Source organism: Urocitellus parryii, assembly GCF_045843805.1.
Source record: "Urocitellus parryii isolate mUroPar1 chromosome 12 unlocalized genomic scaffold, mUroPar1.hap1 SUPER_12_unloc_3, whole genome shotgun sequence".
In the NCBI taxonomy this organism is placed as follows: Eukaryota; Metazoa; Chordata; class Mammalia; order Rodentia; family Sciuridae; genus Urocitellus; species Urocitellus parryii.
The window spans coordinates 106,558-126,978 of record NW_027551760.1 but is presented as its reverse complement, the minus strand read 5'-3'; the positions used below and the strand labels follow the sequence as shown (position 1 = coordinate 126,978).

The 20,421-nt window shown below is 37.1% G+C and overlaps 1 protein-coding gene across 1 annotated transcript in view; it reads right to left on the bottom strand.

Moving 5' to 3' along the window:
* Window positions 1-20,421, bottom strand: part of LOC144251269 (alpha-1,3-mannosyl-glycoprotein 4-beta-N-acetylglucosaminyltransferase A-like) — a 110,775-nt gene that overhangs the window by 54,611 nt on the left and 35,743 nt on the right. Inside the window, 3 exon segments of the mRNA XM_077794310.1 lie at window positions 6,490-6,633; window positions 15,669-15,809; window positions 17,928-18,095. Coding sequence (XP_077650436.1) covers window positions 6,490-6,633; window positions 15,669-15,809; window positions 17,928-18,095 — 453 coding nt within the window.

The following is a 20,421-nucleotide window of genomic DNA, read 5'->3' as shown; positions in this document are numbered from 1 at the left end:
CAAATAGTCTGGAACACTCTCTGACCCCTCATCCTCTGGCACGACAGCAGCCTGAAAACCCATTTCCTTCAATGATGATTCATAAGAAGGGAACCAGCCCAGCATGTACACTAAATAATAAGGAAAACTTAGCAAATCTAGCAGAAATGGAGAGGACAGCAGAGAGACAAAGCTTCTCACCTCCTCTGTAGTATCTGTAGTCAAAGGATGCTAAGCAGGCATACCAGATGACAGCAGAGAATTCCATTTCTTAGTACAATGGTGAATACTACGTAAGACAATATAAATCAGGCAGAAGAGAAGAGGTACGGTAGGAAAGGAAAAGAAGAAATAATACCAGTTTTATTGCTTCCCATGTCGGGAAGCCATAGATACCATCTAAGAAAACAGAGGGTTATATAAGGGTTCTGTATAAAGTTACAGCTACAACAGTAATCACTGGTATAAAAATACATACTTTTCTCAAATAGAAAAATGAAGCACACAAAATAAAGCAACACAAATAAGCAACAAAAAATCCTATAAAAGACATATGGGGAAGGGGGGGAATCCCATAAAATGATAGGATTAAGACCAAATAACTGCATACAGATATATAAATTCATCTAGAAGAGAAATGCGTTCTAATTAAATCACAAAGCAAAATTCAACTCTAGGATGTAAACTAGATGTATTAAAAAAAAAAAAAAAAGGTGATTTAGAAAGAAAGGGAAACAAAAGGGAGGACATAGGAATACCAGACAAACGCAAACCCCAGGAAAGCGTAGGTCATAATACTGCCACCCAGTAAGGGCGAATTTGGGCCCTCAAAATTAACATAATGCATAAGTCACTTTAAAATGCCAGCAGGTGTAATTGCCAATTAAGTTATAAATGTCCACCATAAAATAACATTACTATTTATAAAACAAAAAAACTATAATACAGGAAAAACAAAAACAGTAGCAGAAGATGTTTAACTCCTGAGTCCACAACACATCAAGTGGGAAAAGATAAGGATATATGAAGCATAAATGCAACAGAGCACACATAATTGAATTTTGAGAACAAGTAACATATCTCCAAGAGCTCATGGAACACTCACAAAAACAGAGCATCTCCTAAGCTACAACGAAAACACCCACCAATCTGAAGTAGAAGCTGCACAGACAACACTCTACAAACTCACAACAGAAACAAATAGTAACAAACCAATGTCCATGACAAAAGAACAGCATGAAAATATCACTGAGAGGGTGGCAAAGGACAGAACTAGGCCAAGTGACTCCGGAAAACAGAACTCTGGATACTGTAAGGCTGAGACAAAAGAATTGTAGACAAATATTTCCCTCTAGGCAGTGCTATCCTCGGGTAGGGTTAACAACACAAAAACACTGTATGTCCCCTTGAGATGTAAAAGAATACAGATACACTGAGTCATAAAAAACTGGGTTTCTCACTGTTGGAGAAGAGTTGAAAAATTAAGGGGATGGGGGGAGACTAGAATGGACTCTGAGACTGGAATCAAGTATCATTAGAAATCATGATGTCTAATATACAGACAGATGGACACACATCTGTCCACTCAAAGGGCCAGAAGCAATGATCTCTCAGTAGCCAGCACCCTAGTGTCCAGATCCTGTTTTTTAATCCATTCTTCAATAAAAAGAATAAGGTCCCTTTGAAAAATGGCTGATTTCAGGACTGGTGCAGGGGAAATATAAGACTAGCCTAGAACTCTTAAGCTGTTAGAAAGCAGGGAAACCGCTGGGGCCATATCAGGAGGACAGAGTCGCCAATTCAAAACGAGCTAGTGAACAAACTTGGAATAATTGATCAACAAAATAAAAGCTTATTCTTATTATGTACAACTCAACACTGATGCAAGTGACAAAATAAAAAGAAGAGCTCCTCTTAACAGTATCCTAATTATTAAATGGAAGCTAAATGATGAAACTAGAAAATCACCATTTGGTAAACACAATAATAAGACTGCTCACTTGGTAAAAAGTTAAGATGAGAAACAGGATATCTGCATGATTTCAAAGTATCACCTCCAAAATAGGCTACTAACTACACAGGAAAAAGAGTATCTTCGCAGTAGAAAAACTGGGAGATGTCATCTTAATCAAGTGATGACAGCTAACATTCCCGGTAATGAGACGGGTCAACATCATGTAGCCTTTAACACTAGGCCCTGAAAAAGAACACCACCTCACTTCTGTGATACAACCTGAATTCAATGATGAGGAAACACCAGACAATCCCAAACTGAAAGACATTCCATAAAACAGCCAGTAATCTTCAAGAGTGTCAGGTCATGAGAGGACAGCAGTGGAACATTTGGAGAAATCTAAATAACACTTGTAACTTAGGACAGTACTTATGGCATTTGCAGGTAAATGGATGGAGAATATTATGTTAAGTGAAGTAAGCCAATCCCAAAAAACTAAAGGCCGAACGTTTTTCTCTGATTACTGGATGCTGATCTATGATGAGGGGTGGTATGGAAAGAATGGAGGAACCTTGGACTAGGCAAAGGGGAGAGAGTGGGGAGGAGTTATGAGGATAGGAAAGATGGTGGAATGAGATGGACATCATTACCCTAGGTACATGTATGAATACATAAATGGTGCATCTCTATACCATTTACAATCAGAGAACTGAAATGTTACACTCCATTGGTGTACGATGAATTGAAATGCATTCTGCTGTCACGTACAACTAAGTAGAACAAATAAAAATGATCATGATAAAATTGGTATAAACAATATAAGAAATGTTCTATATATAATAAAAACAACAAAAAATGAGATTTACAAAATATTAGAATATAAAAATTATAATTAAACTCTAAGGAAAAATAAACACAGGAATGATACAACCTTAAAATCTGAATAGCACACTTTGATCCTACCAAGGAGCTTTAAGGGAGATAGAATGCATTCCTGTCAATCCCTTCTCAAGTTCAGAATGGGTCAGCAACTTTCAAATAATGCAACAGTGTATTGCTTAACACTCTGTATGTTCTATAAATGTCTCATCACATGCCAAAGGGATCAATAAGGGTGAAATGACCAACAAGGAATAAGGCAACTAATTACTTTTCTCTCTTCTTCTCCTTATGGTTTCTCCCTTTCAAGCAAAAAAGAATACAAAGAACTGGGGGTCATGTGAGGAAAAGATGATGGTAACTCTTTTCTATGTGCATCTCCAGGTTTTCATTCTTGATTTTTCTCCTCAAATATTAAAATGGAGCAGAGAGAATTCATGCCTTTATATAAATTCCTAATTTATCTCAAAGCAAAAGGAGAGCAAAACTAAAAGCAAGCAGGAGGAAAGAAGTAATTAATATTACAATAGAAATTAATGAAACATAAAATAGAGAAATGCCAGAGTCTAAAGAGTCTTTCTACTCACCTGCCTGCCTGGTTAAAGCTGCCTATTTATCCTAGATTAATTTCAAATGGGAGACTCAGGATGGTTTCTCAAAAGATGATAAACTGGGAGTTGAAGGATGAGAAAGAAAGGGAAAACAGCAGCAATAGTTTGGACTTTGGAATAACATGAAGAGAACTGAGGACACACGACACACGTGCCCTGTGGATCTGTATCATGATCTGGAAGTAGAATAACCACAGCACAGGCCTATTAACACCGTATACAAGAATCCTTTCATAAGCAGATGGGAAACCTGGAAGAGCAGCAGTTTGGGAAAGTCAGATTAATCTGGCTCTGGACAGATTAAAACTAATATTCAGATACCACAGTGAGGTAGGCAGGTGGAAATACAGGCTCAGGAAGAGCCTGGAAACCTAGGCCCAGAAACAACTCCACACGTAGGTCACCCTCAAAGCCACACAGCACATACCTGTTCCTAGTGTTATTGAGGCCCCAGCTTAGAACTACTCATCAAGGTGGAATCAAACACTGTGATTAATAATAATTTTAAACCAACTAAAGGCAATTCAGTGCACTCTTTAATTCTTCTGTTCAGATTTTCTTGATTGAAATTCTGCATAGATATATAGACAAACAGTGCATTTGGGAGAAACGACTCTTCAGAGACGGGAACACTGCCAATGTTTACAAGGTTTCCCCTGTGTGATCTCGCAGTGCCTCTGCAACAACGATGAGCTCCAAACAGTCAACAGCATCACTCTTATTGAAGAGATGAGGAAACTGAGGCTCAAGAAAGCATAAAAAGGAGCAGAATCCAGCCCAGAATACAGTCCCTCTGGATCCAAACCCTATAATACTGCATCTTAATCCAGATTAATCATGATAGAAAGAGGGTCTCAAATCCATAAGGACATTAGGCTCTGTCTGTAAACTGAACATTATTTTTCAAGTATGTAAGAATGATTCTTTCACAGTTAAAGGTTTTTTTGCAATTAAATATTAATATGTGCTCACTGTAAGTAAATTATGATTTTATAAAATTGTATGCAATACAAAGTGACATCAGTCCATAATCCCAACTCTCAAGCTATTTGCTAGTGAGAGTATCTGGTATATTACAGGAGATTACTTTCCTTACCTGTTTTATTAATACACATATAAGAGCTATATAAATGTTTATGTACTTGAATGTATTTCTGTATTTGCAAATGTTTCTATTGGGTCTATTTTTAGAAGCAGAATGCTGGGTTAAAGTGTATGTTTTTAATTTTAATAGCTATTACCAAGTTCCTTTTTGATTGGCCAGTTTGGTTACTTAAAAGGAAAACTTTTATAACAGATTAAAACATCTTAAGTTAATACAAGTAACAAATGAGAAAATATTTCATATATGAAAATGTCTTACAAATCACAATTTACAACCAAAAAATGAGCAAAGCTTATAAAATAATTATACATACTAATGATCCAAAATAAAACTTCATAAACCAACATTTAATCCCACTCAGTAAAGAAATCCAAATTAACAAAAGTCAAGTATTATTTTCAACCCATCCAATTGACAAAAATATTTTAAAACTAGTATGAACTATAGGAAGAAAGAAATATCTCTCTCAGACTTTTGAAAAGGAGATAAACAGATTTAATTTCTACAGGGTATGCTGGCTATCTATGAATATTTTTAATGTGTATGGATTCTGAGAGAGCAATCTGTATTTAAATTGGTTCCAAGTCAGTAACTATAAAAGTATACAATTTATTTACAGAAGTGCTTATTTCAGTACTGCTTATAACTGCAAAAACTCAGAAACAGCCTATCAATCAAATAACTCATGTTGAGGGGGTGGGGCTGTAGCTCAGTGGTAGAGTGCTTGTCTAACACATGTGAGGCAATGGGTTCAATCCTCAGCACCACATAAAAATTAATAAAATAAAGGTATTGTGTCCATCTACACTAAAAAAGTTTTTAAAAATAATTCATGTTGAAACCATACAATGGAGTATTTTTTAGCCATTAAAAAATGATGCTATGAGGCTTGGGTTGTAGCTCAGAAGTTAAGCGCTTGCCTCACATGCATGAGGTACTGGGTTCGATCCTTAGCACCACATAAAAAAATTAATAAAATAAAGATATTGTGTCCATCTAAATTTTTTTAAAAAATTTAATTTTGTTTTTAAAAATGATGCTGTGATTTTTAATCTTTTTAGCATGGAAAGATGTTCATGGTATTAAAATATGTATAGAATGATCCACTCATATATGTGTACACAAGTCATAGGAAAAATTCTTTAAGACACATTTAAAAATACTTATAGTTCTATCCACATGAAGGTGTAAGAGGGGAGTTTTCATTACATATTTATTTAATTGTTTTAAATAATGTGCATATTACTTTTTTCATTAAGAAAACATTAAGATCATTTTTATTTAAAGAGACAGAGGACCCTGAAGGAGTGGGAATCAGAGGTCCAGAACTATACACAGTTATACTATGTCCATTTTCTGCCCCCCACCTTCTTTTTTCTTACCTTTTATTGGGGACAGAGTGGGGGGATCAAACCCAGGGCCTTACGCATGCTAGGCAAGCCATCTAGGTGAACGTTACCCTTAGCCTTTTCCCAGGCTGAAATTTGATATGATAATTAAGGAAATATTTACTCAGGGCACTTGTTCCTTGTGGTATCAGACAAAAAAGATTCTTTATCTAAATCTTTTGAGGAGACTAAAATTGAAGAGGTATAGTCAAGTGATTTTCCTCTAATAAAACGATGGCTGCTTCATAGGGGTTAGCCTAGGCTGGGGTTATGCCTAGGCTAAACCCTCCTTCAGTTTCACAACTGCAATTTAGGTCTCAGAGCTAGAAATGGGGATTCATTTTTTTATGATCTATGTGTATAATATTATCCTACTGACAATGAAGGTTATCATTCCTGGCTTTAACTGCAGGGAAGAACTTAGAGCAAACAACACACAAGATTTACATTAACTAACCAGATAGCATAATTACCTAAGCTTCACTCAGCACATTTTAAAAATTCTTTATAAAGCATATCTGAATATTCAATTATAGTTTTACTCTTAAGACTATATATAGTAAAAAAAAAAACAAATAATTACCTCTCCTATGAAGACTACTATAACACAGTCCAACTTCTCTTCAGGATACAAATTATCAATAAGGGAATGAAGAGTTTCTATGAGGTAAGATTTAACTTCTCTCTTCACTGTGGGAATCCCCATTACTATTGAAACTGAAACAAAACAATACAGTAATTACATAAAAAGACTTCACAAGGACAATAATAGAAAAATACTACCATTTTGAAAATACAATGCTTCAAATTCACAGGAATTGAGGGATTTAGTTTCAATTTCAGAAAGAAATTAATCAAAGGATACAAGAACATACCTATAATACTGTATTATCATACGTTCCACATGACTTAACCATAAAGGGGTGGGATGGGACAGAGAAAGAGGGAGAGAGAGGGAGGGAGGGAGGGAGAGGGAGAGAGAGAGGGAGGGAGGGAGGGAGGGAGAGGGAGAGAGAGAGGGAGGGAGGGAGGGAGGGAGAGGGAGAGGGAGAGAGAGGGAGGGAGGGAGGGAGAGAGAGAGAGAGAGAGAGTGTGTGTGTGTGTGTGTGTGTGTGTGTGTGTGTGTGTGTAATGTCAAAGAACTGGTAAAAATAAGAGTCAACCTCACATTAAAAATGAATGGCTATAAAGTATAAACAGAAAAATTTTATACGACTAAAACTCAGAAACACTAAACATGCCTTAAAAATTAATGTCTTACATATCAACATCAAGTCCATGACGCACTGAGAAGGGAACAGCACCACTTCTGTGGTTTTCTTGCCAAAAGGAATAACCTCAACCTGACCAAAAAGAAATATCAGACAATTCCAAATTGTGGGGTCAGTCCACAAGATAGGCAGCCAGTCCTCTAAAGCATCAAGGTCATGGAAAACAAAGAACTGTCCCAGATTGGAAAAGACTGAGAAAACATGACTATTTAAGGAAATACAAAATCCTGACTCGACCTTGGAACAGAAAAACAATGAAAATTACAAAATCTGAATAAGAGCCAAGGTTAGCTAATAGTGTGGCGTTGGTGTTAATTTCCTGGTTTGATCATGATACCATGGTCATGGGTATGCACGGTAGATGAGGGATAGGGAAACGCTGGGTGCTACAGGAATCTGTGCAACATTTTTAAGGTCTAAAATTATAGTTGATTCTACTAAACTGCTTGTTTTGATTGCAAATTTGTTTCTACATGATTAATTTATTAGGGATCAACATGGGCATAGCATGAATTTCACATTTGCTTATATGCAACTTCTCCTGAGACACTCACATAGGTGAATAATAGACAACTGTATGCAGGCTGGGCACCATGGTGCATGCCTGCTGCCTCCAGCAGCTTGGGAGGCTGAGGCAGGAGGATTGTAAGTTTAAAGCTAGCCTCAGCAACTTAGCAGGCCTCCAAGCAACTTAGTGAGACCCTGTCTCAAAAAAGGGCTGGGGATTTGGCTTAGTGGTTAAGCACTCTGGGTTCAATCTCAGTACTAAAAAAAAGAAAAAGAAAGAAAACCATACCCAGGCTAAACCAATTCAGGAAACTAAACTTTGTCAAAATACCAAAATGCACACACCACAAACCTCTACCAGCTGCCTCAGTTCTTCACATGCTGTCGACCATACCCATCCACACTGGGGGTTCCACGTTCCTTCAGATTTCAGATAACGCAACTTGTACCACCAATTTGTGGTAACTTGTAAGCTACAACCCCTCTATAGCCTGCAGCAAATGGCAGGTCCCTTTCAGGCAGAGTTCCATATTATATTAGTTATGTATCATTTAATCACTTAACATGTACAAAATTGTGCTGCCATCTTCATTAGGTTTTAACCTGTTTTTATGTTTGCCTGGTTTTGAGTGCTGTGATCCTAATCCCATTCTTCTCTTTCTGTTGCATAGCTTTGCAGGGTGCAGTGGTTTGAGGAACACACATTTACTATAGAAGTGACTACATTTCAAAGTAAGTTTCTAAAATTCACATCTTAAAGTCGTAATATTCTGAGTGCTATATGTCAACAGAGAAGTATTTTGCAGATGTTAAAAATAATCTAGTCTTAATTATGGAACAATTAATTGGAAATGTTACCAAATACTTAGAATTCATAGAATCCTAAAACTAGAAGGAAGCTTAAAGAACATAGGTCAACTGGTCTACAACCATGATTTGCAGGTAAGAATACTAAGTACAAAGGGGTTAAGGGACTGCACCTGTTCTGTGGCACAAATTATCTGAGTGAATGATATAAAAATAAGCTCCCTGCCCTCACAGAACTTACACTGCTGAAGAGGGAAGAGAGATAATAACCTTAGAGGATAATCCATGCTACACAAACTCAAATGTGATAATGTCAGCGTGAGGAATGGAGGGGTGCCTCTACAGACAGTGTGGTCATGAAAGGGCTCTCTGTTTTCAATTGAGCTGGTTAATTAATGATGAGGCAGAACGTTCCAGAAGAGGGAACAACAGGGAAGGCACAGTGGTTTTGACATAGTAAAGAAACATCAGGAGCAAAAACATATCTAAAGTAGAATAAGCCTAGATCCAGAGAATTCGTTAAGGGTCAGGTCACATGGAACAAATACAGTCTTAATTCCTAGAATAAAGAGAAAACCATTATCAAGTTGTAAGCTCAGCAGTGACATTACCCAACCTGTAATCCTAAGAGATTACCAAATGTTATGGAAAGTAAAAGCATAACTTTAAGAGTATTTGGGGAAGATCAGTTAGGAAGTTACTGCACTAATTAAGGAAAAAAATGGTGGTTTGAATTAGGATGTCTGAAGAGTTGAAAATGAACAGATAGATGAATTTAGGACGCAGTCTAAAGACCTTCACCAGGGGACCAGGAGAGAGAGGAAGAAGTGGGATCCAGGATGACTTCAGGAAGTGGAAAGGGGATCTTTTATCCAGAACAACACATCTGAGGGGAAGAAGGCTCCAAATCAAGATTTCTATCTTGATCATATTACTTTGAGATGCCAAAACACAGGATGAGTTATCTTGGAAGCAAATTTTCATATACTCAACCTTAGAATCTAAAAAAATACATATTTTAAATATTTAAAATATAGATTAAGAGTGTAACAACTATGATATGAAGTGTTCCTAGGCAATGCCAACTCATAAGTAATTCAAAAACTTTATGGAAAAAGCAAAATACATTGCATTATTACTTTATTGCATGCTCTGGATCAAAGTGTCTATTCCCTACTGACTAGGGATGTTTTTGCTTACATTTTGGTTTATTTAAGCTTAAAATGGCATGTTTTTGAGATTAAGCCATTTTCCCCAAATATACTCTGTTTTGGAGCTGAAATTTAAATTCTTTAGTTTAAGGACTCCAAAAAACATTGAAAATGAAAGTACTAATTTTGGTCACACTTTCAGAATTAGAGTAAACCATGCTAGTGATAATTCAAAAAGTGACCACAAAAAAAAGGAAAGAAAGAAAAGAATCTTTCATTTTCTAGGATATTCCACGCTCCCTTCCGTCACAGGGAAGTGTTGTGGTGCACTTCCCACTTTTTTCCCCATTGTGGTAGAATAGATGGCCTCCCAAAGATGTCCATGTCCTAATTCCTGAAGGCAGTTTTCCTGGTCTTCTGGGGTGGAGTAAAGTTCAGAGTCATCAGTCTGAGCACCGTATCTGTAGTCTGAAACCCTTCAGGATGTCTTTTCTGTTTGGCAGGGTAGCCAGTTATATTCAAGATGGCAAAGGCTCTGTCAGCCTGGATCCCTGAGTGATCAGTGAGTGCACAAAACCCTATCAACCACACTGGAAATATACTGTCAGCAAAAATTTAAATAAACCTTTGCTATGTAAACCACTGAGATTTGGAGGTTGTTGGATACCACAGCATAACCCAATCTGCTCTCGTTTGACATTACCATCTTCTATCACTTACAGTCTAGGAAATGTGTGTATTCTAAGGGGTTAGAGTTCAGGGGAAATATGTCAGCAAAGTGAAGAATATAGTCAGATCATCCTTTTAGAGAGAAGAATAAAGGAACCCAAGAGAAATAGAACCAAAGGGTTGGACTATATTTCCAATTTAAATAATAATTGTGCACATGAAAACTGACCATATACTAGACACTCTGAAATGCAGTCGTAAGGTTGGTGAGGCCCCCCACCTTGTGCTGTTATTATGTGATAGGGACATCAATTGTTATGTCACTTTTCTTCCACTTTCTTGGGAAGTTTTCAAATTCTAGTATTTATTTCCTTTAAAATTGAGAACATTTTCAGAACAATCTTGATTTGGCTTTTCCAATCTTCAATTAGTCTATCTTTATTTGAACTAAATTATATTCCTTTTTAAATATTCATTGCTACTTAATATTTTTAGCCCATCATGTTTCCCCTATGGTTTGACTTAAGTCATTTACTCCCCCATTTCTTCCTTTATATTCCATGACAATTTTTTGTCTTCTACTGCTCAGTTGTACTTTCTGTCTTCCTTTATCCTCTTCTTTCACTGGAAATTAACTGCTGGAGAACTTTGAAGGTTCAGTCCTGGGCCATAGGTGATCTCATTTATATCCATGTCTTCAACAACCACTTATTCATAAACAAAAACTCCTAAAAATTAAACCTAACTCTTATTTCTCCACTGAGTCTGAGATTTAAATGTTCACCTACCTGCATGACTTCTCCACTTCATATCCTTTCCCCTTGAAACTTGACATATCCATATTTAATGCATCTCTTACAAACCAACGCTGCAAACCATTTGCTACTGTCTCCTATCTCTGAATGCACCCAGCATGCATTGCTCCATCCAGAAACCTAAGGCTTGTCCACAAATCCAGTCCATAACTATGATTTCTCTTAAATGCTGCCATATAGTCCAAACAGCCCTTAACCCCATCTTCTTTCCTTCTCTACAACCACCGGCCACTGCCTAATCTGAATCCATCCTTCTCCAGTCCCCCAGAACAGCCTCTTACCTGGTCACCCACATCTCCTCTTCTTCCCATACTTTCATTCTTCCCATTGCAGGAAATGGGACCTTGCAAGATTTAAGTCTTAAAAAGTCATCCTTGCCAAGTTCTATTTAAAACTCTTTAGTTGCTTCACATTGCTCTTAAGATGAAAACCAAACTCCTGTAACAGGTCTGAAAAGCCCTGTGATTTGGGGCCTGAACTCCTATCTCTAGCAGCACATTGTCCTGTGCTTCCCCTCACTCTGCACTAACTACAGTGGCCTTCTTTCATTTTCTAGGATCTTCCATGCTCCCTTCCGTCACAGGGAAGTGTTGTGGTGCACTTCCCACTTTTTTCCCATTGTGGTAGAATAGATGGCCTCCCAAAGATGTCCATGTCCTAATTCCTGAAACTTGTGAATATGTTACCCTACATGAAAAAGGGACTTTTACATATGACTAAATTAAGCATCTTGAAACAGGATTATTCTAGATTACCAAATGTGCTCAAGATAACCAAAGAGGTTGTACAAGAGGAAGGCAGAAGGGTCCGAGGGAGAGGAGGTGAGGTGGTATCAAAAGGAGAGATGTGAAGACACTCTGCTTTAAAGATGAAGGAATGCAATCAGCCTGTGCACTCCACAACAGCTCGGGAAGGGATGATCAATCACACCGGGTTTCTGAAGGAACACACCCCCCCAGACACCTTAAATTTAGGATTTCTACCCTCCAAAATTGTAAGACTATAAATGTATGTTAAGTCCCTGAGTTTGTGTAGTAGTCTGTTAACAGCAGCGACAGGAAATACCCACCTTTACCTGTTAACTATATATTCTACTAGTCTCAGATCCAATGTATTTTTGAGACTTCCCTAAACCTCTTCATCAGGGGAGATGCCCCTTTTCTACATTCTCAAAGCACCCTTTACATCACTAAAGGGTGATACACTTTAGTTACACTAAAGGGTGTAACTGATTATTTGACCAACACACATATCCTGTACTATGCCAAAGCTCCACAAAAACAGGAACCATGTTGAATTCTATAAACCAGAGTGCCTGGCACATGGAGGTGCTCATGGACTTTAACTTCAGCTAATACTTAAAGAAATTACCTGTGGTCCTCTCCTGACCAGGAGCACCATTTGGTAGATAACCTAACAAGAGTCTTTTGTCAGTTATCCTGCTCTTCACTGAATAGGCCCTTATTATGAAGACCTGGGTGCTTCTTCAACTCAAAAATTTTTTCTTCTGTACTTATTTGACTTTCTAAAAGAACCAAACAGCTCAATCTTCCTGATCACTAATTTTATCTTCAGATGTATCTACTCTTCATCAACCTCCTGATGGAAATTTTAAATCACTGAAATGAAAAACACAAAGATTTCTGTTTCTTTTATAATAGTTATTATTTTATGGGTAAGTTTTACATTCACATCCCTCTAAAAGCACACTGTGTTTTGTTTTTAAGTCATATTCCATTCTATAAACTAAATTTTTTTTTTAGTATTAAATCACTCGTGGTGCTGATCTTAGATTTTGGAGGACTCCCAGTTGAAGAAGATGCCCTTCTACCCATCTGTAGTTTCCACACCTGGTTTTTGTGTCCTGCTTTTACAAATCTTTGTGGGAAGATGTAAGTGTGGTGCTAGGTGGGTGAGGAGTTATTTGTCCTGGACACGAGGATCCCTGACCCTCTCCTAGGGGTCAATAGCAATCCAAAGCACTGCCCTCCCCCTGCAGCCAGGGGAAGGCTTTGCTGCTAAGGGAAGTTTGTCAGCCTGACCACTGAAGAACAGAATTTTTAGTGAGCAGTAGTTTTAATCTGATCTCAAAAACTGAAGTTTTTAATACAAGTCCCTAGATAGGTTCTAGGGTTTCATAAAAATCTCAAAAATTACATACAAAATTGTTTTTTCCCTATGCATTTTTCTAAGCAGAGGCCAATAGCTTTCTTGGAACCTCTAAAAGATTGGTGTGAACATACTTTATATACAGAGATAATGAAAAATTGTGCTCTATATGTGTAATAAGAATTGTAATTCATGCCGCTGTCGTGTATTTAAAAAAATAAAATCAATTAAAAAAAAAAAAAAAGAACCACTGCCTAAGAATTTAGGAAGGAAATTCCTTTCACATAAATCTGGGCACATTCCCACCCCCGACTCTAAGCTGTATGCTTTTTCTTTCAAAATTAGTGTCAGCTTTATAAGAATGTTAACTGCTGAACTAGTCATGATGGTGCACACCTGTAAATCCCAGCAACTCAGGAGGCTGAGGTAGGAGGATCAACAAGTTTGAGGCCAGTCTCAGTAATTTAGCTAGACCCTATCTCAAGAATTTTTTTTTTCTTTTTTTGTACCAGGGATTGAACCCAGGGTGTTTAAGTACTGAGCCAAGTCCCCAGTCCTGTCTCACTAAGTTGCTGAGGCTGGCTTTGAACTTAACCATCCTCCTGCCTCAGCCCCCCAAGCCACTAGCATGGGCCACTACAATCAGCTCAAGATAAAATTTTTTTTAAAAAAGGACTGGACATGCAGTTCAGTGGTGGAGCACCCTGGGTTCAATCTCCAATACCAAAAAAAAAAAAAGAATGCTAGCTGTTGGAAAGCTGGCTGACAAGATTTTATTGTATTTAAGATGGTAAAGAAATAAAGATGTATAAACAAACAAAATGGAATAAGTACCTCCAAAAAGGAAGTGAACGTCACATTCATAAAGGACAGGCTACTATAAAAGAACCTGTCAGAAACTTTGAAAAAGTTAAATGACTTTAAAAACACTTCTATTTTCATTTTCATTTATCTTACTAATAAAATATACAGTCTAAACCAATGAACCCACAATTTTGGCTAAGGCATATTGTCCAAATCGAAACTGTTGAAGGGAGAGATACAGTAAGTACCAGCTTCAAAAAATAATGAACAATCAATATTCTAAAAAAGTTAATTTAGAGTACCCTACATGTCTTGTTCGTCTTTATATATCTGGCACCTGCAGAATTCCTGGCCTCAATAAATATTTCTTGAATTAATAAAGAAATGAAAAAATGGGCTGGGGATGTGGCTCAAGCGGTAGCGCGCTCGCCTGGCATGCGTGCGGCCCGGGTTCGATCCTCAGCACCACATACAAAGATGTTGTGTCTGCCGAAAACAGAAAAATAAATATTTTTAAAAATTCTCTCTCTCTCTTTTTAAAAAAAAAGAAATGAAAAAGTGAGTGAGTCTGAACATGGTATTTTAAGAGTTTACACCTCCTCAGGAAGATAACGTGTTATTTTAAACGTTTAATAAAACAGAAAGATATAAAATTAAATCAAGATGAATATAAATGCTTATGGTAACAGACTAAACAATATGAGAAAAAAATGTGACCAAAAAAGAAAAGACAGGAAAATACTTAAGATTCTTACTATATCAAGAGTGGACTAAGTCCGTTTTTCAAAGAACATTCACACAAAAATGAATTTCAATATTCATAAAGTAATCATCTTGTCACTTGTTTAAGATTTGTAAGGGAGCAAAATCTGCACTCCAAAATCTACAAAGAGCTGGGTATAGAGGACACACCTTAGTCCCAGCTTCCTGGGAGGCCAAGGCAGGAAGATGGCAGGAGGCCAAGGCAGGAGGATGGCGGTAGCCCAAGAGTTCAAGATCAGCTCCGCAACACAGTGAGACCCCATTTTTTAAAAAAAATAAATTAAAACTACAAAGAAAAGGTTAACAATGTCAAAAAGGAGGGATAAAAGTAGGAAAGCAGTAAGTGGTCCAAACAGCTCTGGTTGCCCTGCCAAGTAAGAAAAAAAATCACAAATTATGTTTTGAGTACATTATAAAAAGAAGCAACTGAAGTGTTTCTATTATTCTGTGGAAAGTTTATATAAAAGGGACTGGCCCCTGACATCTTGGTAAAAAAAAAGTAGGACACACATAAGAACCACCTTCCTGGCAGCCTATGAGAGCTATTAATGTTGAAATAAGAGGAAAAGTCATCTCTCTACCTCCCAAGTTTTTAAAACAGAAAAATTACAAAGGTTTAAACATTTGTCTGCCTGAACTAGATTTCTCTTGATCTTTTTCTGCAATATTATTCTCATCTACAAAGAAAAGTGTCCAACTTCTTTCAACATGGCGTCTGGCCAGTGTAAGCCAAGTGCACAGATAAAGAAAGAATTTTTTTCTTTGACCTGTCAGACTGCTCATGGTCAACATAACATGCCAAGTCACAATTCAGACCAGCGGGACAACCACACTAAGAAGTAAGAAAATAAACATACCTCCTGTTCTTCCATTGCCAATCTGCACAGCAGGCTGAAGGCTTCCTTCGTTTTGCAATAAATGAGGCAAATGATAATAAATAGTTGGCACTTGAAGGGATTTTTTGCTTGTTAACTCTTTTAGTAGCTTTAGGGTATTACCTGAAACACAGAAGTATAATTAATTCACAGAACATCTTACCTTATAGAAGTTGCTGATTTTATAAAAACAGCAGTAAAAATTTATGAGAATTAGAACTAAAAAGGTTTTTCCTAATTTCATAGCTTGGTGGATGGATGAGTCTCCATTCAAAATGAGAAGGACACTTTCCCAACAAGAGTCAGGATACGGATGAATAGGTGGATGAAGCCAAGGCACAGGACCAGGACAGGTGGGATGCCGATTACCCACCTCTGCACTCAGTCAGACTCACTGAACAGACTCAGTGTGCCATAGACTTAGGAAAATGTAACAATGCCCAGTACCCTGACCACTGATAGATGACTTCCACCTTTGTTACACATTAACACTTTATCAAATTTTTATGTATTTTTTCTGAAAATAAAATCTTATTTCCATTATGCAAGACTTTCAAATTTTCATTAAAGTATAGTGTTAACCTTTAAACAAGGAAGTTGGCAGAAAGGACTTGTAGCCTCAACTCCATTAAAAAAATAAGACAAAACCAAAAACTCACAAAAGAAATGCCAATACAAATATGTGAAATTCAAGTTTAATCTTATGGGTAAAGAAACAATTACAAACTACAATATGTCATCTCTACCTATTAAATCAGTGGATTAAACAATAATATTAAAACAGCGTCAAAATCCCAGAAACATTCTGTCCTGTTATTCAGTAATTTCCCTTTAAAGAATTTAGCTTTTATGTAGTGTTCAACCAGAGAAAAATTGTGTTCTATATGTGTAATATGAATTGTAATGCATTCTGCCGTCATATATAACAAATTAAAATTTAAAAAATAAATTAAAAAAAGAATTTCGCTTTTATGTACTCAACAAATATTCAGTGGTTTTTTTAATATTTATTTTTTAGTTGTAGTTGGACATAACACCTTTATTTCACTTATTTACTTTTATGTGATGCTGAGGATTGAACCCAGGGTCTCGCACGTGTGAGGTGAGCATCCTACCGCTGAGCCCCAGCCCCAACCCTATTCAGTTGTTTTCTATCCAATTCCAGGAATGGTGCTAACGTATTTAAAAATCAACAGTCATCAAAGCATAGATCCTGTTTTTTAGAAAGTCATAATCTAATAAAAATAACTTAAGGGCTACCAGAAATGTGATCAACTGATAGTCAAAGATGTTCATCACAGAGTTATAAGCTGGGGGAAAACACCCAGGAAAAAAACATTTGATTAATTGTAGGAAAATGTTTAATATATTATGGTATTTGATCAGCTGGATATCTACAGCTACTAAAAATAGCATTTTTAAGTATATTTCATGTTAATAAAAATGCTCACAATATACTCTCAAGAATAATAATTCAGAAGAAAAATATGCATAAAAAGATAAAGGAAATAAAAAGTTTATTTTTCATCTATACCATTCAATAATGGTAAGCACTACCGTGACTGACAAATTCATCATAAGGAGGGGAAGCAAGGAACATAAAATTTTGAAAAATAAGTTAAGGTGATAGATCTAAAGATGAAAGGAACTCACAGTTCTTTTTAGAATAGTAGAAGCTCAATGAGAAAGTATGTTAGTCTGCACAAATCTGGAGCCAAATGGTTATAAACACACATCAGTCTAATCATCAGAACAAGAGCAGGACACAGCAAAGACAACTGTGCTCATCTCCCCTGCCTCATGTCCTCAGAGAAGAACGGTCAGCTACTCCCAAAAGTGTCTGTTACAAAAGCATGTATCTCCCTTGCTATAATTCAGATTTAAGACCACTAACTGCTCCAAATAGCTCAAAGATTCCTCCAGAAACCAGGCTAAACATTAGTCACAACCTGTATACTTGTAAAAACAAAAAGTTAAATTTGAATGTGTTTTCAAAGACGCAATATGTTCAATGAAGTTTATACAACTGATATTGAACTTAACAGTACTTTCTTAAAATCAAACTTAGCAATTAATACAAATTATTTTATCAGAATAAGAATGTTTTGGGTGCTGATTTCTCTCTCTGAAAGGGTGATGAAAGCTGGTGGATAGACGGCCCTACTCAACTTCTGAAACATACCTACAGAACACCTGAGAATACCATCTTTTTATAATATGAAAATATATATATATCTGTACCTGAAAATTTATTCAACGCATCCTTACTTCCATTTGTTTCGACCCCTACACTCCGGAACTGTTGGACAATGTTATTCAATTCAGAGGAGCGCTGGGAAATTCGATGTTCAGCTATTCGAAGACGTTCTTTTAAAGCAAGAAATTCTCGTTGATAAGCAACTAGTTTTTCTAGAGGCAAAAGCAAAAAAAATTTTAAAAGTCATCAGTATACTTCTAAACAAAAAATTCCAAACAGAATTGTAATAACAAAACTTCAATTAAAGTCAAGTTTGGGGGAAGAAAATATTTACTCGCTGATACAGAACTGAAAATTAAAGAACTAAAGAAAACTAAAGAACTAAAGAAAATTAAAGAATTAAAGAACCCTGGCTTGCTAGCTAACATGGGAACTAATTTTGTGCTTTTATTATTTGTAACATTGTGAACACTCCCTACTTAAAATTCAGAAATTTAAAGATGGAGAAAGATAAAAGTCGTTAAATTTAACACTCCAAGTATAATACACCTTCTCAAAAGTATAAACAACTATAACGACCACATTTGTATCAACCAGATAGAGATGAGTTAAAAGCTGGTAATATGTATGAGATAATGGAGATACCGCATTTACAGCATAATCATTATTTTCCATACTTCCTATCCTGCCAAGATTTCCCTAGGCCAGACTTTGGTCAAATTCCGCATTCCTAAAAACCTCAATGAGCTACATGTACAATGAATCCAGTTTAAAGTAATTCATTTTAATAATTTGAGAGAATCAGAGATCAAAAAATACAGCTGGTCAAGGCTGGGGCTGGGGCTCAGTGGTACAGCGCTTGCCTAGCATATGCAAGGCACATAAAAATAAATAAATAAAATAAAGGTATAAAAAAAATCACATCAACCTTTAAAAAAAAAAAAGAAACTTAGCTGGTCTGGGAAATAAAGTGGGTGTAAGGAAGATAAACAGTGAGCATGAGCAGGAGAACCCAGGGACAAAGCACACAGCAGGGGGAGGCGAGGACAGGACTGGACACATGAGCCAACAGGAAGGTGGAAGGGACCGCCATTCCCATCACCAGTGGCACACACAGTGGTTAAGGCCTGGGTGTGGTAGCTCCACCCCCTCCTCAAATCAGGAGCAATCAGAACAAAGGTTTTCAACTTCTCTATCAGCTAGACAGATCAAAGTCACTACTGTGACACCAAAACACGTCTTAGAAAGGCTGTTTTCTACTTAACATTATAATCTTTGCCTTATGCACAGATAAACTCAGGAAGAAACAGACTTACTGAATCCTCGTTTGTAAACTGGTCTTAGAAGCTGTCCCACATGCTATTCCTTTCTGGCATGAGCAGAATTAGACGTTTCCCCATGGGACTTAAGCAGTACCTAGATACTGGCCTCTAACACCACTTGCCAATATAAAGAAGTAGAATTCTTTGGAGAAGTAACTTTAATTAAGATAAACCTAGAACATTCTTACATCAGCAGGAAGGAAAGTATCAAAAGAAAAAATGACTGGACACATCAAAAGGGCACAAGAGGGCTGGGGTTGTGGCTCAGAGGTACAGCCCTCACCTAGCATGCATGAGGCACTGGGTTTGATCCTCAGCACCACATAAAGTAAAATAAAGACATTGTGTCCACCTATAACTAAAAAATAAATATTAAAAAAGGGGGGGCACAGGAGATGCAGGGTGCCGTGGCTCACACCTGTAATCCCAGCAGCTTGGGAGGCTGAGGAAGAAGGATCAAGAGTTCAAAGACAGCCTTAGCAAAAGCAAGGCGCTAAGCAACTCAGTGAGACCCTATTTCTAAATAAAACACAAAATAGGGCTGGGGACGTGGCTTAGTGGTCGAGTGCCCTTGAGTTCAATCCTCTGTACCAAGAAAAGAGAAAAAAGGGGGGGCACAGGAGGTGACTTGAGAGGCCCCCACTGGCCAGACAGGAGACAGTGATGGTGGTAACAGACTGTAACCTACTAAGTAAGAATCCCTGAGTCTATACCAACATGAAGAAATAAAGATCAACAGATGAGGGGAAAGCGTTTCTGACTGTATGAAACCAACTAATATGTGTAGAAGGAACAGCGATCAGTGGAAAATCTCCATTTTGCAACCACAATAGCAACTGACACAGGCCAGATTGAAAAGGGGATGAATAACCAGCAGGTGAGTCTCATGAGGAAACAATACGTAGATCATCTCAAGTATGCCCTGCAAAGCACTATTTTATAAAAGGAAAGACTTTTTTTTTGAACAATAGGGAAATATGGAATACGTCATCTTAATGGAGTGATCAAAACTCACATCAGCAATAACAGGACAGAGGTCAGGTGCCCCCTGAAGTGATGCTTGGGGAACCCAGCTCATTATGTGGCAGTCCTGCCAAAAAATGCACAATCTGAATCTAATCTCTAAGATACTACAGACACAGCAAAGTGTGACGTAGCAAACACATCACCTGCACTTGAAACACTGTCAACGTCATCAAAGATAAAGGTTAAGAAA